At 39.0% G+C, this 15054-nt stretch overlaps 2 protein-coding genes across 4 annotated transcripts in view; one reads left to right on the forward strand and one right to left on the reverse strand.

Annotated features, from left to right (window-relative positions):
• Nucleotides 1-1173, forward strand: part of STAT1 (signal transducer and activator of transcription 1) — a 38934-nt gene extending 37761 nt beyond the window's left edge. For all 3 annotated transcript variants that reach the window (XM_070388979.1, XM_014480534.2, XM_070388988.1), the window contains one exon: nucleotides 133-1173. In XM_070388979.1, the coding sequence (XP_070245080.1) occupies nucleotides 133-147 (15 nt within the window). In that variant the 3' untranslated portion in view covers nucleotides 148-1173. The remainder of the gene's footprint in view (nucleotides 1-132) is intronic.
• Nucleotides 1174-2917: 1744 nt separating this feature from the next.
• The window catches only part of GLS (glutaminase), an 88273-nt gene continuing 76136 nt past the window's right edge, over nucleotides 2918-15054 (reverse strand). The window contains exons 15-18 of the mRNA XM_070388996.1: nucleotides 10003-10064; nucleotides 9329-9405; nucleotides 9177-9240; nucleotides 2918-6444 (exon numbers count right to left, since the gene is read on the reverse strand). Of these exons, the coding sequence (XP_070245097.1) occupies nucleotides 6288-6444; nucleotides 9177-9240; nucleotides 9329-9405; nucleotides 10003-10064 (360 nt within the window). The 3' untranslated portion in view covers nucleotides 2918-6287. The remainder of the gene's footprint in view (nucleotides 6445-9176; nucleotides 9241-9328; nucleotides 9406-10002; nucleotides 10065-15054) is intronic.

The raw sequence follows: 15054 nt of genomic DNA on the forward strand, positions 1-15054 counted from the left end.
AGGCCCTCTAATCCCATGGTGGTTTTTTGCTGGGGGATGTCTTTCTACTGTAGGACACACAAGGAATGTTAGCTATGAGTCTGCGTTTTACAGGACCAGTGTAGTAATGTCATTACATTTTCTCTCTTACAGATGAATGCGGTCTAGAGCATGAATTTTCTCATCTTCTCTGGAGACATTTTTCCTTCCCACCTGTGATTCCCTTCTGCTACTGTGTTCCCTCACATCCTGTGTTTCTAGGGAATCTAAAGAAAGGCCAAGAAATTTGCTGCAACCTGTTGATAGCAAGTGGATTTTTCCCTAATTCAGAAACATCTGTTACTCTGAAGGGCTTCATGCATCTTATTGAAGGTAAAATTGAAAGGCCTTCTCCACATAGAGGGTTTAGATGAAAAACATCCTGGTACACCAAAATCATCAGGACTAGAATGAGAGTCCTTTAGGAAAGGTGAGACATTTAGCAGCATGTAGTAGATGCTATGCATAGTCAGGGCCCGATTGTTACAGGTGGTTGGATAGATCACATGGTTATTCTTATTTGTTCTCTCTGCTTTAAATATAGCCTCAAGTTTGCCAGTGGCTTGCCTGTGAAATAGTGCAAAGCTGTCCTGTATCTGGGCAGAGGATAAAAGTTATGTGTGTTATTATATTTTCCACACTGGCCATTGAAAACTAAAGATTCTCTTTCTTGGGAGAATTAGCTTTTGGTATGGCTTTATGATGCTGGCTAATATCAATAGAAGGAAGTAAACTTTACAAATTCATGAGTAGTATCTTCCATTTCAGCTTTAATACCAAAGTTGAATATATTCTGCCTTCATCATGAAATTGAAGTTAGTAAATGAAACTGTCTTCACAGTTCTATCAAGGGAGCCAAACTATTAACAGCTCTCTTAAGGCAAATCCTATTATTTTTTCAAAAAGTTGAAATTAATTGTAGATGTAAACAAACTCAGAAATTTAATGCATGTTTCATAAGTGGGTTCACTTGTCTTTATTGTTTAGTAAAAATTTTAAAATTGAGAAGAAAAACTAGTAATTGACAAATCATTAAGTGGAGATTATGAGAATCCAATAATTTGAAAACTCATCCTGTGTAACTGCCTTGAGAATTGGGTAATTTTCACTGGCAAATGTGTATCTCTCACAAATACATTACAGATGGTTCCACTATCTCTCTTGTGCTTTTTCTAGATCTGTTTTGGACTGGATGATGTTTTGTGAAGTGTTGTGTTTCTTACCTTGCCCCTTCCCTAGCACTGACATACACAGAAGTGGTTTGGGGAGTAGGTTTGATAGAGGTCTTCTAGATAACTTTCACAAACAGCTGTCTGCAGCTGAATCATATTTTTCTGCTATCACCACCACAATCATATTTTTATGTAAATACTGTATTTTTCTGGTGGGGATAAAGTTTTCTTGAGATCTATTTTAAAGTATGTGTATTACATTAAATATAATACGCACACGGTACTTTATTAAACAAATTAAAACCTCCTCTCAGTTTTTACATAAGATGATTGACATGAACCTGAGTTTGCATTGACTTTTTAAATTAAAATGATAAAGGAACAAAGAAGACAGCAGTTTAAAAAGGTGTTTGTAATTCCTGCTATTTAGCTATTTGGTATATTTTTGCCCTCTAAAAATGCTTTGGCATAGTTTCATTTTCCTGCACGTCCAGAGATTTTGTTTACTTTTTTAAAGTATTAAACTTATAGTCTGTTATAAATAATATCTGGTGTAAAGATTTTAAACATTCCTGGCATTGTCTGTAGGTTTGATGTTTTTCTCATCTTATGTTTAAACATAAAAATGTCACTCCTTATTTTTAAATAAGATCAATATCGTTTTCCTAAGTGTTGCCTTCTCTTACCCTGATTAAGGTAGGTTAGTGGAGGAGATGAGAGAAGAAACATTACTGAGAGAAGTCATAATGAGTACCATAAACAAATGAAAATCCTTTGGTCTTGGTGACCACCATAGCTGCCTCCAAGTGCAGAAATAATTTGGTATTTTAAAATGAATTTCAATACTGCTATAATGTGTTTTTAATTTTAAAATACATGTAAAATGTGACTATTGTCTTCATAGCAGCATCTAAAACCTACACCTCCTTGATGAGGTGAGGTATTACTTCCTGAGAAGTTATTGCACCCACACAAAAAGCTGCCATTTTTTTTTCTCCAAAGATGCTCTAAGCCAGAAAGCTGTGACCCTCTTAAAAGGCATTGAGTGCTGGGGGAAAAAAAACAGTATAATAGAAGAATCACTAGGTTAGATGTAAATGGGCAGGTTAGATTCAACTGTTGTTTGAGCTATCAGGGAATGGTGGTATAAGCTTGAATTCTGGCCTCATAGCAAATATGACCATTCTCATCTCCCTGTCTGCAGTACTTGTATCTAGGAAATATCAAGTTTTTTCATAATAAACATCAAGAGTGTATTTCTCCAGGGAATGAAGTACAATAGATAAATGCCCTGCCTAGCTGGTTATGTTTGTATTTCTATGTATTTGATCATTATAAGAAGTCACTGAGTAGATCCTGGTAAAGGGATGTTTGTGTGTTTTAAGAGTATTTCTGGTATGATGTTTTATAAGCACAGAACCTTTATGTACCACTTAGGACAAATTTCTCCCTTTTCAGGAAAGTGTTCTCTGAAGTGGCAGTAAATAGTATTAAATGATGGAAGTCTATTTGTTGTCTGTAAGCTGAAATGGAATATTAGGTCTTAATTGAACAAAGCACTCCTTTCACATCTGACTATCCCAAGAAAAAACCAGAAATGGTTTTGAAAGCTCTGGTACTTTAAGATGCTGTGCCCAGAGTAAGGGGTGTTTACTTAAGTGGCTTCTGCTTAGTAAGATTCATTTATTAGTTCACCAGATATATGTTGAGCACCTGCCATGGCCTAGGCACTATTCTAGATGTTTGGGAAACTAAATTGGCAAAGTAAACCAGACAAAGATCTCTGGTTTTGTGGAACTTATGATGGTCTGAGATACTGGATCGTGTATCTAGTACAAACATCTTACCTATTAAAACTTAAGAAAGCTTTTGTGAAGCAAACATAGCCAAAAGTTATGAATAATTTAAAGGTTATACAAAAATATACATAATTTCAAAGTAATGGCATTCATCCAAGAAAGGGTGAGTAGAGATTTTGGATGTCTCTTCTAGTTGTAAAATGTCCCTAATATAGACAAACTGTTTGACTGTTATAGCAAGCAAAGCAGATTACTTTGTGACAAACAACTTTGATTGTTGAAAATGGACAGCCATGGCATTTGTGGTGTTTATGTACCTTCTCTGTGGTTAGAAGACCATGTGACCCTGAACCAGGGTTTTCTGGCTCTGGGAGTGAATGCCATTCCATACATGGATGGACCAGGTAGACCCCAGTGTGGCAGCACTGAGTTCAGTTCCCCCAATACACAGCAAGACATTTGTGAAAATACCCTCTCTTTTCATTAAAAGAGGTTCAAACCCTCCTAGTGAAAGATTTCAATGTAGCAAATATTTACTGAGCACCTCCTGTGAAAGGATAGTGTTAGCTTCTAAGAGGACTAGAAACATGCCTGTGGGTCTTCTCACCTTCAGGGATGAAGTGCTTACAGAATTTTCATCCTAATCGTTGCAGTAACTCTACTGCAGTAGTTTCTGCAGTAACTACTACTGGCATAGTACCTGGGTCCATAGGAGGCATGAAAAATGCCTATATGTAGTTCCTATGTTCAGTGGAGTTCCCAACCCAGTGATGTAAGAGAAAACCTTTTTTTTAAAAGAATCATTTTTGGTTTTTTGATACGTGTATTTATTAAGCTGTAAAAAGCAACACTACCTGATTTCAATTAAAATAAATATTTTTCAATTTCAGAATACTTACAACTTACAGTTTTAAGATTAGATTCACTTTGGGAGGTTCTGGAAGCAAATACATTCATAGCTGTACAATCCCCAGAAAGAATCTAAATCCAGCATTAGGTCATTCAGTTCCTGCCAGGCAGATAACAGCATCAAATGGTCAATAGCTGATCCAGTTCTGCAGCTAAAGGGCAGGATGGGCAGCAGTGGGGTACAGCACATGACACTCAGATATGAGATCATTAGAATGGAGACCAGCAAAAACAACAGTGTATACAAAGCTTTAAAGAAACACCACCATATAGAGCTCTGTGGTACCGAAAAAGCACATATGATCCTAAAGCCAGAATAAAAAGATCTTTGGAGCATAGTGATGGCAGCAGTTAACAGCACAGTTAAAAGTATTTCAGTCAAATGTGTTCATTATTATTACCAGCCAATAGCAAATAGCCAGAGCAAGACCCAGCCTACAGTCATAAATAACATCATGTGTAAATAAGGGCACATTTAACTAAACAACAAAGATTGCACAGAATAGTTTTGATCTGAGAAAAGATGAAAATGCTTTGTTCCCAAGTAACAGAACAAAAATGCTCAAAATCATTGGCAGTCTTCGTCACATAACTGAACTATCTTAATGTTTCATTTAAATCACACAGAGCAGGCTGCTGTTGGAGCAATTATTTCAAATCATTTCAATTACAGAGTGTCTACCCCATGATATCTTTGGGAATAATGCTGTTCCTCTGCAGCATTTTACAAATACTACCTATCTACATGTCTGATAGACCCATGGGGTAGGAACGCCCACCCACCATACTCCACACAGAAGCACAGACTTGAGAATGGCTTCGTGCCTGATGCAGCTCCATCAAGGAACACCCACCATGTTCCACCTACCGAGGTGCTGCCTAGGCAATAAGGGACAATGGCAGAAGTTACTGATTTAGACTGGGAGCAGTAATTCAAACACCTGGAGGCTGCTTGAGTGGGAATAGGAACCACTGGGCATGATAAAGCCTGGAAGCAGCAGTGTGTGCTGACAGAAAGGGGAAGAAAAAGGAATTTATTATATTAACATAACAGCCAGCATTCATGTAGCTGAGGACTCTGCTCATTTCACTAAATACAGCTTCAGAGAAGTCCATTTGTGTGTGTGTGTGTTTAATTTCAGAAATCCTCATTAACATACCCTTTTATACCTCTGAGGTATGACAGGATAATGTATATGTGCAGTTCCTCCCCAGGACAAATGATGGATTTTGATTTAAAATGAAATAGCCTTTTCTTATTATTATACTGTAAAGTCCACCAAAAATATACAGTAGAAAATCAGGAGAAAATGGGAACGATCTAGTGATCCCCTAAACAGAATAGATACCTTGATGCAGACTTTTAATGACAGGTTTTAAAACAAATGTTATTTGTAGCAGTTCCCATACCTTCATAATAACTTTGGTAGCTTAGAACATGTCTGAATTTATCCTGAAAGGTGAAAAATATCTTGTTAAAGAGCTGTCGGAGCACATCCCTTCCTTTTATTGGCTGACGAATTGGAATAATTTGTATTTAGCTTAGTAATCTGTCTCTGGTTCAACTCCTGTAGACAAATGGCATAGTTACAGCTCGGATGCCAAATACAGGAGGCATTTTCTGTTTTATTGTGGAAAACATGAAAACTGCATAGTATGCCAGCACCCACTTTCCCAGCTAAAGGAAAGAGGCAAAGAGCTAAATGTCTGGGAAAAGAAGCTGGTCTAAGGGGATGTAGAAAAAGGAAATTCTTTCCAAAATATTTTAACTACATTCACACATAACGTTTTGGTCACCAAACATACCTTAAACAGATTCCCTGATAAAGTCTAATTAGAATTGGTCTATCCTACTAACAGTTGTTAACTATTATAATTTTTAGAGTCACATCATGAAGCTAGGGTGATGGGAGACATTTTAAACACATAACCATAAGTGCATATAGTTGTTCACTCAAACTAAATCTGTATTTGAAGTCATGAAAATTACACTGTCTAAAGGTAGCCTTGACCCATTTGGACAGACTGTACAATAGAGTTTAATTTATAAATGCATATCAGCAGATCATCACCATAAACTGTAAAATTCACAAAATACACAAAAATCATGAAGACCACATAGTAAAGCTAGCATTGATAAATGTATCTTTTACATCAAATTATACAATGCACGAGGTAAAGATTGCTCACATTATGGAGGGAGATTGTTTTATTTCTATTTTTTCCCAAAGAGATCAGATTTGTCCTGTGTGCACAATGAAGAAACTCCAGTAACACTGAAATGACCAATGTAAAATATACATCACTACCAGATAGGAATACACACGTTCTTCATAATCATTTTCCACAATTACATAGGTAAGTGATTTAAATCTTGGGCTTAAGACTATTATAACAGTCCATCGAGATTCTTATGGACCGTTTGATTCTCCTTTCCGTTGTCGGAATCTCCTTGAGGCGTGTACTGGACTTGGTATTCCTGCAGGATTTTAAATACGTCGTGGTGCCCAAAGTGCAGCGCTTCGTCCATGGGAGTGTTATTCCACCTAAACAAGTAGCACGGCACAGACAGGGTCATTAGGGAATTTCTGTACAAAGATGATAATCTTAGATTTTAAATGCAGGTTAAAGGGCCATTCAAATTTAGCTATTTACACAGTATTACAAGTAATATTGAAAAAAATGCAGAAAGAGATTTATAATCCAAAAAGTGATCTCCAAGCAAGTTGGGATATGGGGAGGAAGAGAAAAACCATCTTCTGCAAAATGGTCTTGTTCATACTAAGTGTTTATGGAGGGGAAATTCTAGTGTTGACAGGTAAGAGAGATTCCTCTACTATTCCTGAATTTTACCTTCATGAAAAGCCTAAGGGATCACTCTTTAAATCCAATGTTCAAAGAAAACTCAGCTGTGTAACATCCATCACCCTAGCCTTTGACAGAAAATTTGTGTTCCTGTCAATGTAAAATCACAGTGAATCTCCACAAAGTCTGGAAATAACCATGGTCTTATTAGAGCTCAAATATACATTGGAGGAACAAGACTGGCCTCAGAGGAACTGACATTTCATCATCTGTGGTAAGGATGGGACTTTAGGGACTCAATTGGACCCACTCTACAACCAGAAGAGCTACTCTTTCCACAGGAAGTGTGCTTCTCTGGGCTGTGCTCTTTCGAGTCCTATAGATGAAGACTACTGAAGATGAGAAACGAAGAGCTGCCAGCAGTGGTTCATCAGCTAATTAGCCTTTTGGAAGAGGAGTCAACACTGTATAACTGTGACAACCCAAGTAAATGACAGAGCATGATAATTACCTCCCTAGTTCCTCACAAACTATTAAGTTTCTCTTCCATCCTCTCCCTACTATTATGTCACTTAACTTCTCCGTGGCTGGTAGGCTCTCTGATTCCATTTTTTCTCACAAGCTTCTGCTTTTCCTTCTTTCTTTGTTCTTAACCTTTTACCTTCTCAGTGGGGTCCCAATGTGGAACTAAAAGTTTTTTAAGTAATCTCATTTAAAAATATTTTTGAATAGTTTGGGAGCCTGTTCTTCATTTTTAAAATCAGGTAAGTAACCTTTTATATGTAAGTAACATTTAACACAAACGTGCTTCTCAAAAGAACTGCTGAATTAAGTTGCCTTTTACTTCTACGTTAGCCCTCATTAAGTTAGGGAGTCAGTGACCTGAAACAGGGTGATGGGGTAACTTTTCAATCATTTACAGCATATAATTACCTGTCTTTCTGGGAAAACTATTATCTCTCTCTCTTTTTTTTACTGACTCTTGTTTTCCATGAAGTAATGCAAAATATCAATTCTATACACTAAATTTGCTCAAGCCTGTTTTACCAATTTGAGGTGATACTGATTCTGTGAAATAGAGAAACAAAGATGTGTTCATCTAGCTTACATTCTCAAAACGTTGAATAACCAGTTACCACGTTCATTACTGAGCTAACTTTTGCCTCTCAGATGGATGCTTCTGCTTTCACATTCTTAGAGGTTGATTTAGGGCAAAAACCAAAACAACATTTTGATTCTTAAATATGCAAAGCATAGTAAATATTTCCAGCCTGTGTTAAACGGTGTTTTACTTGGGATTATAAATACAGGGGGCAAGGAGAAAACACCCTCTTCAGTTCCTTGCTCTGAAGAAAGAGCTGGTGTGGACATTACATTTGGGGATAAATGAGGAACTGTCTCCCGAACATGAGGTTTTAGAATACTACCAATAAAGATCATGATTTTGGGTAATCAGAGCATTACCAAGTTGCTAACAGTTCTCAGACACCGATGTCATAACTTGCCTGCATTTCCTGCAAGCTGAACTAATAAAACCCAAACCACTGATTTGAAAAATAGTAAAACCTTACTGAAACAGAAAGATCTAATAGCTAGAAAATAATCAACTTGCTCCACAAAGTTACTTTATATAGTCCTCAAAGATCTAATCCAAACTCCTAATCACATGTATCAAACCTCTCCCACCAAATATTTTTTTTCCATTCTTCTAAGCCTTTATTCTCCTTACTCACTGACTCACCCAGTTATGTAACTCCAGTTATATAACATGCCAGTGTATTAGTGCAGGATTTACTTCAAGTGTGTGTATACCTAAGCTGCATTCTTAACCCTCTCCTGACCATCCACCTTGTGAACAGGATTTACTGCAGGATGAATGTCAAGTTGCCATGTGGACCAGGAAGAAGAGGAGAGGAGCAGAACATATCCCAGGCTGATCCCTCCACTCTAGATAGACTGCCCCTCTCTTCCTTCTGTGCCCTCAAATCTCATCTCTTCCCCAAAGCACTGGTTAAAATTCAACTTCCGTGAAGCTTTCTAAAACTGACTACAAGCAAATCCAGGAATTTCAACAAACTCCAATAGAGTTCTGGAACAGTAATCTCCTTACACATTTTAATATACCCCTGCAATGTTTATCTTGTCTGCCTGGGGTAGTCAAAAGCCCCATGAGGACAAAACTCCTATTTTATCTTAACAAACACCAAAACTTGTTTTCTCACACAATATACTCACTGACAGACTAACCAAGATAATTCTGAGAGAACTCCCTTAGGTAAACAAGAGGATCTAGGAGAAAGAATGATCTACTGAATAGAAACAAGGTTTTGTTTGTTGCCTTTATAAGGCTTCAAAGCAAGTTCATCTCCAACATACACAATGTGGATTTAAATACACCCATCATTTAACTTTTATAGCCCTGTATGATAAAAAGCCTGGCCTGCCAATGTTAGAAAGTAACACGAGGGCTCACCTGTCCTTGGGGAAAGGATTTACTTTGCAGGCTTCCAGCAGAAATTTAACAACTTCAACATGACCTACAGCCAAAGTAAAACAAGCAGGTTTTAGTGTTAAGTAGAAATTAAGTTTGAAAAAAAAAAAAAAAATGAGTGGTTCATATATTACCCTCTGCAGCAGCTACGTGGAGTGCCGTTCTAGAATCGTAGTCTCGCTGTTCCATGTCCATGGCTGACAAAGCAAACCTGAAAATTTGTAAGCATAGCTGTTATATTAATTCGCCTCTAACATTTCCTCCATCAGTTCAACTGAAGGTCCTGTGAGAAAGGTGTCATCCTTCACTAGGCTCACTAATGGACACCCTGTTCAACTAGAACATGATGCCTTAGGTAAATGCCACTTCCCCGCTCTTCTTTAGCTTTTGCTCTTTTTGAGTAAGAAGAAACATTCACCATCTCAAGTTTACAGTCCTCTGTGACCTTTCCAGAATGGGGATCTGCAGATCAAGTGTTCCTATTTGCCCACCTCCCTCACCTCCAAAGATGGAGAGTGTGGGTAGATGGGGATTGAGAAGGCATTGTCCAATTCCAGTAAAACACTAATATCAATTGGCCAGATTTGTTGAACAGTTACCACTTGGGAAAACAGAGGACTGGGCTTTTCTAGGAAGTAGAAAAAGAAAGACTACAGCAAGACTAAGGCACTGGAAGGGGAAACTTAATATAACTTTGGATTATTTTTATTAGAGGGAAATGTAAGTGAAACTTTAGCTTTAAAATGGCCCTCTCCCCAGAATCAATTTCATAAACATCTGTACACCATATGCTACCCTGTTGACATACCTTCGAAGTGCAGACACATCTCCAGTATATGCAGCAAACAAAAGGTTTATCACTGACTTTACCTGTGAAAAAAAGAGAGTTCAGGCATCCAGAGGAAAATCAATACGTAGAATGCACACCTGTCACCAGTAAGTGATTTCCATGTGCTTTGAACACTTCAGTGGGGTCACACACACAAATTTATCACAAGGATACTGCTGTAAGCAAAAAGAAGGCATGTGTGTGATTTTTCTTTTTTCATAAAGGATTATGAGGGGAAATCCAACATTAAAGATACATTAGGGAAAGAATGGAATGCTATCATTGGCACAAAAGAATGGAAACTTGTGACCTGGAAAACACACAGTTGGGACAACTGAAAACTGGAACCTTTTTCATTTAGTATGTCTCAGTGCTGGGAGCTGACTTGTATACTCATAAAATTCCTATCACATCACTGTTAAAAACTCAGTCATGCTATATAAATGTCTAATTCCTGCCAACAATCCCTGTCCTCACCAATCACTGGTTTCTTTGGAAATCTTCAGAGACAACATTTGGTATTAATCATCTCAAACTGTAAGAACAGGACTTCCCTGGAAAAGCAGTATTCCGTTCAATGCCCAGGGAGTACAAATGGGGGCAGGGTGACATTCCCAAAGCCTGTGACTCTGTCTCAGCCCAAAGGTGGATAAATTCCCAAAATACTAAGTCACTGACATGGAGTGCTTGTAGACATCAAAGTGTATCTTTTAATATTATCCACTTTCTTGTCATTAATTAAGGGAAAGGCTAGTTACCTTAAAAGGCCATTGGATTTTGGTCTCTTTCATAAAGACTTTATCCAACACTGTTTTTGAGAAACCTAACTACTGAATGTACACTGTTTGTAAATAGTTCATAAATCCCCACTTTTGTCTTAAACTTACAACTTCAACATTCATACAGATGATCCAACTGACACTGGACTCAATGGTAGAAAACAGTTGACCTGTTGGAATGGTAAGTAACCCAGCGATCCCATACCCTGGGAGCTGTGTTTTCTAGATTTTAACCTGGACAGGCCACCTTTCCACTACAGCTTCCCTTTCCCACAACCTGTGAACTCTTAAACTGGAACGAATTATTGCAGGACTTCTCTAATTCAGCATTTTCAAAATGTTTTCTAGTAGAAACTAGTCCAAAGGTACCATGAAAAAAGGGTTCCATGGTTAGCTATTTTCTTAAAATACTAAATTCCTTCTTAGAGATTCATGTGCATATGAAAAGCTCTGTAAAGTTCTGCAGAACAGGAACTTAACCAGCTGAGCATACACCCCACCTATAAATTTTACTAGTAGTTACTAAGATCACTCCAGAAAACCTTACTCTTAACTCTTTCAGTCTATTTGCTTCCCTTCCAGCTACTCTTTACTACTCCTACCCAGCTTGCACTATGTCAACCTACTAACATCAAGTCCAGAACAGTTTTCAAATGTGTGTGTGTGAGGTAGGGTGGAGAGAGGATAGTTTAAGATAATCACCCAGAAGGTTTTAAAAGTATATGTAAGCTTGTCTCTTCCTATTGCAATCATCCTATTCCCACACCTCAATTTGATATAATTTGAAAAAAGTTTCCAGGTGATTCTGATATGCACTCCTACAGGTTATGAACCACTGTTCCAGGTGCCCTTCTGTCTTAATTGGACAATTTGTAATTCTCAATTCCCTCGTGCTCTTGGGCCCACAGAAAAACATGATGGGACTATTACAAATGATTCTCCATCATTTCTAACCAGTCTTTCATCGCTGCTTCACCATTTTTTCCCCCTTATTGGTTCTTTCATACTTTCTTCAGATCTTTAATTCCAACGGTGACCCCATAACAGATGACCCTAACCACAACTTTATTAAAGATGATAAATTTTCACCTCTCCTTCCTCTGTTGTGCAAAATACTGGCTTAGAGTATCTATGCTCTCTTCTGTCCCTCCACTGGTTCCCTTATCTTTGCCTTAATCAGACACGACCATCCTATTTTGAAAAACCAATACACAACCCCACTGTTACCTCCTTTCAGTGCATATTTTCTGAAAGTATATTTTTAATTCCCTGCAAATTACCTTCACACCTACTATTCCCTCTCAGTAGTACTCTCAAACTTTAGCAGCCTCCCTCAGCCTGGATTCTTTCTGATCTCTCCAACACGCCCCGCCCTCACTTCTTTTCTTCCATCAGGCTGATTACCAGGTTCTTCCCCACGTTGGCCGCTCTGCAGTCATTTCCCACTTTTCACTGCCTGGTAACACTCCAAAAGTGGTCTCCACCTTCTTGCTTTTCACTGTAATTTCCCTCAAATGTGTTTCATATATCCCTCTGGGCAGAATGACTTCCCAGTCTGCATCTGGGAAGTAATCTAAATCTTTGTTCTCAAACCTGAATTCTAGAGCTCCACTTGCTTGTCATGCTGTCACTTCAAACTCAAAAACAGCAAACCTGTCTGCATCCCTGATGACTCCTTACCTGGCCTCCACAAGTCCATATCCATCTGTCTACTTGACATTGCCTCTAGGATGTTTAATATGCATCTCAGACTTCAGCTCAAGATGGAACTTGATTTCCACCACCTTCCCTCACCTCAAGTCAGCTTCTCTTCCCGAGTCCCTCAGATGACACTACAATTCACCCAGTTGCTCAGGCCAAAGATAGTTATGATTCAGGGCTGCTGCACTGGATAGCATGCACTGAGCCCCCCCACAAGTATGCCTGGCCAAGCAGGGGTACTCAGCCTGTGCTCTTCTCCCCCAGCTGTGGGACCCAGCGCCCAGGTATGTCTATGGGAGGAAGGGAGCCCTCCTTAAACAAACATGCTGAGGGTCTGCACAAGAGGCAGAACTAGCTTTCTCTAACTTCCACAAACCAACCACATAAACTCTGTGGGTATTCCTAGATTCTACTTCACATAACCCACACCTAGCTCAAATAATTTTGCTCTACCTCCAAACTATATCTGGACTTCCACCACCTCCATTACTATCACCCTAGGCTCTGAGTCACCACCTTCTCTCACCTGGAGGACTACCTCCTAACTGTTTCCACGTGTTCAACTTGGCTGCCACAGGGATCTTTTGAAACCACGCATGGCACTTCCCGGAGAAGGCAATGGCACCCCACTCCAGTACTCTTGCCTGGAAAATCCCATGGATTGAGGAGCCTGGAAGGCTGCAGTCCGTGAGGTCGCTGAGGGTCGGACACGACTGAGCGACTTCAATTTCACTTTTCACTTTCATGCACTGGAGAAGGAAATGGCAACCCACTCCAGTGTTCATGCCTGGAGAATCCCAGGGATGGGGAAACCTGGTGGGCTGCCATCTATGGGGTCACACAGAGTTGGACACGACTGAAGTGACTTAGCAATAGCAATAGCAAAACGGCACTCCCAGTGACTTTCCATCAAACTGAGAATAAAATCCAAACTCTCTGGCATGGCTTTCAGGACACTACATGCCCTACTCCCTGGATACACTGTGCATCTTGTTCCCTACATTGCTGCCCCTTGCAGCTGTCTCCAGCCAGGTGGTGGTCTTGCTGGTCCTAGGGGTGGTCAGGCCTACATGTGCAGTGGTGCTGCCGGGGACACTCTTTCCCCAGGTGGTGAGAAGGCTCCACTCCTCACTTCACTCAGGTCTCTACTCAAATGTTATCTCACCCACCCTAAAACACTGCCTATCCCTTACCTTACTTCTCTCTTCAGAGGACTTATTCTCTCTCTCACACACATAGAGGTTTCTTGTCTCCCTCACTAAACAAAAGGTCCACCTGGGCAGAGACCCTGTATTTTCCCTTCCTCGTTATAGCCCAGTGCCTATTACATGTAAGTACTCATTTGACTCAACACACTGTGCGAGTTAAACTTACCCAATGCTATATATCAATTGTATTTCAATTAAAAAAGTGTTGACCAACTAAATTAATATTCTCTCCCAAGGCAAATACTCAAATTGCTACCCCCATTTTGATTTAATTGTAATCATTATTGATTCTTCTACCTCCTTGACTTCTACTTCTTAAATATCAGTACATTTATTTAGTCCTCCTAACCAGTGCCTCTGCTTCTAGTCCTTTCGCCCTCCAAAACTTTCACAAATGTCTAATCATCTTCTCAAAACTTTGCTGTGATCACTAAATGTTTCTCAGCAAGGGAGTATTAAAAGAAGTTCCCAAATCATTCCTGATAATTTAAATTCATTAGCTTTGCATTTAAGATTCTTCAGTGTAGCTGGCTGTCTCTTGCAAACTCAACAGAGTAAAACTGGTCTGTTTTACTATCTTTGTTTCTATCTTATGCCTGTGCCCCTTTCATTGGAACATAGAGATTTCTAATCAAATCCTTCCCTTTCTTCAAGGGCAAGCTTGAAAGCCCCAACCCCAAGCATCCCATCTAGCATCTACTACCCATGTAGCTTGTTGCTGGTTACCCACACAGGGCTTTGTGACAGCATGTGCCAAGGAGTAATTGTAATCAGTTAGATACCTCTGCTCCTACTAAACTACAGTATTGCTATACATACTAATTTCCTGAAAGCATCTTTTCTCCACCCATTTCTCACTGTGGTGTTATTCTTAACACCTTCTCTATAAGACCAATTTCTTAATTGTAATTAATTGTAATGCCAATTTCTTAAATCAGAAGTCATCTCTTTCCATTATATCTGCCTCACCATGGCACTATCACATTTAGTGTATGTGTTTCTCATCTCCCCCACTACTCAAGAGTAATCCAGAATTCCAATGAGCATACCAGTGATATGCTAACTACCCACTGTTCTTATTCTTTAACATTTATTATCCTAAGCAATAAACCCTTGATGTATTTCAGTGGCTGTCTGTATGAACCACATCCTTTTAAAATTCTGAATTTAGACCAAGCAAGTCTGAAGATATTTTATTTATGTAATAGGTACCACTTATTCACTTATTTAATATTTCCAAAGTGCTAAAAGAAAATTTATTTTGTTTTTAAATCTGGCTGTGCTGTATGGCTTGCAGGATCTTAGTTTTCTGACCAGGGATTGAACCCTTGTCCTCTGCAGTG

This window comes from Bos mutus, chromosome 2 (assembly GCF_027580195.1).
Source record: "Bos mutus isolate GX-2022 chromosome 2, NWIPB_WYAK_1.1, whole genome shotgun sequence".
Classification (NCBI taxonomy): domain Eukaryota; kingdom Metazoa; phylum Chordata; class Mammalia; order Artiodactyla; family Bovidae; genus Bos; species Bos mutus.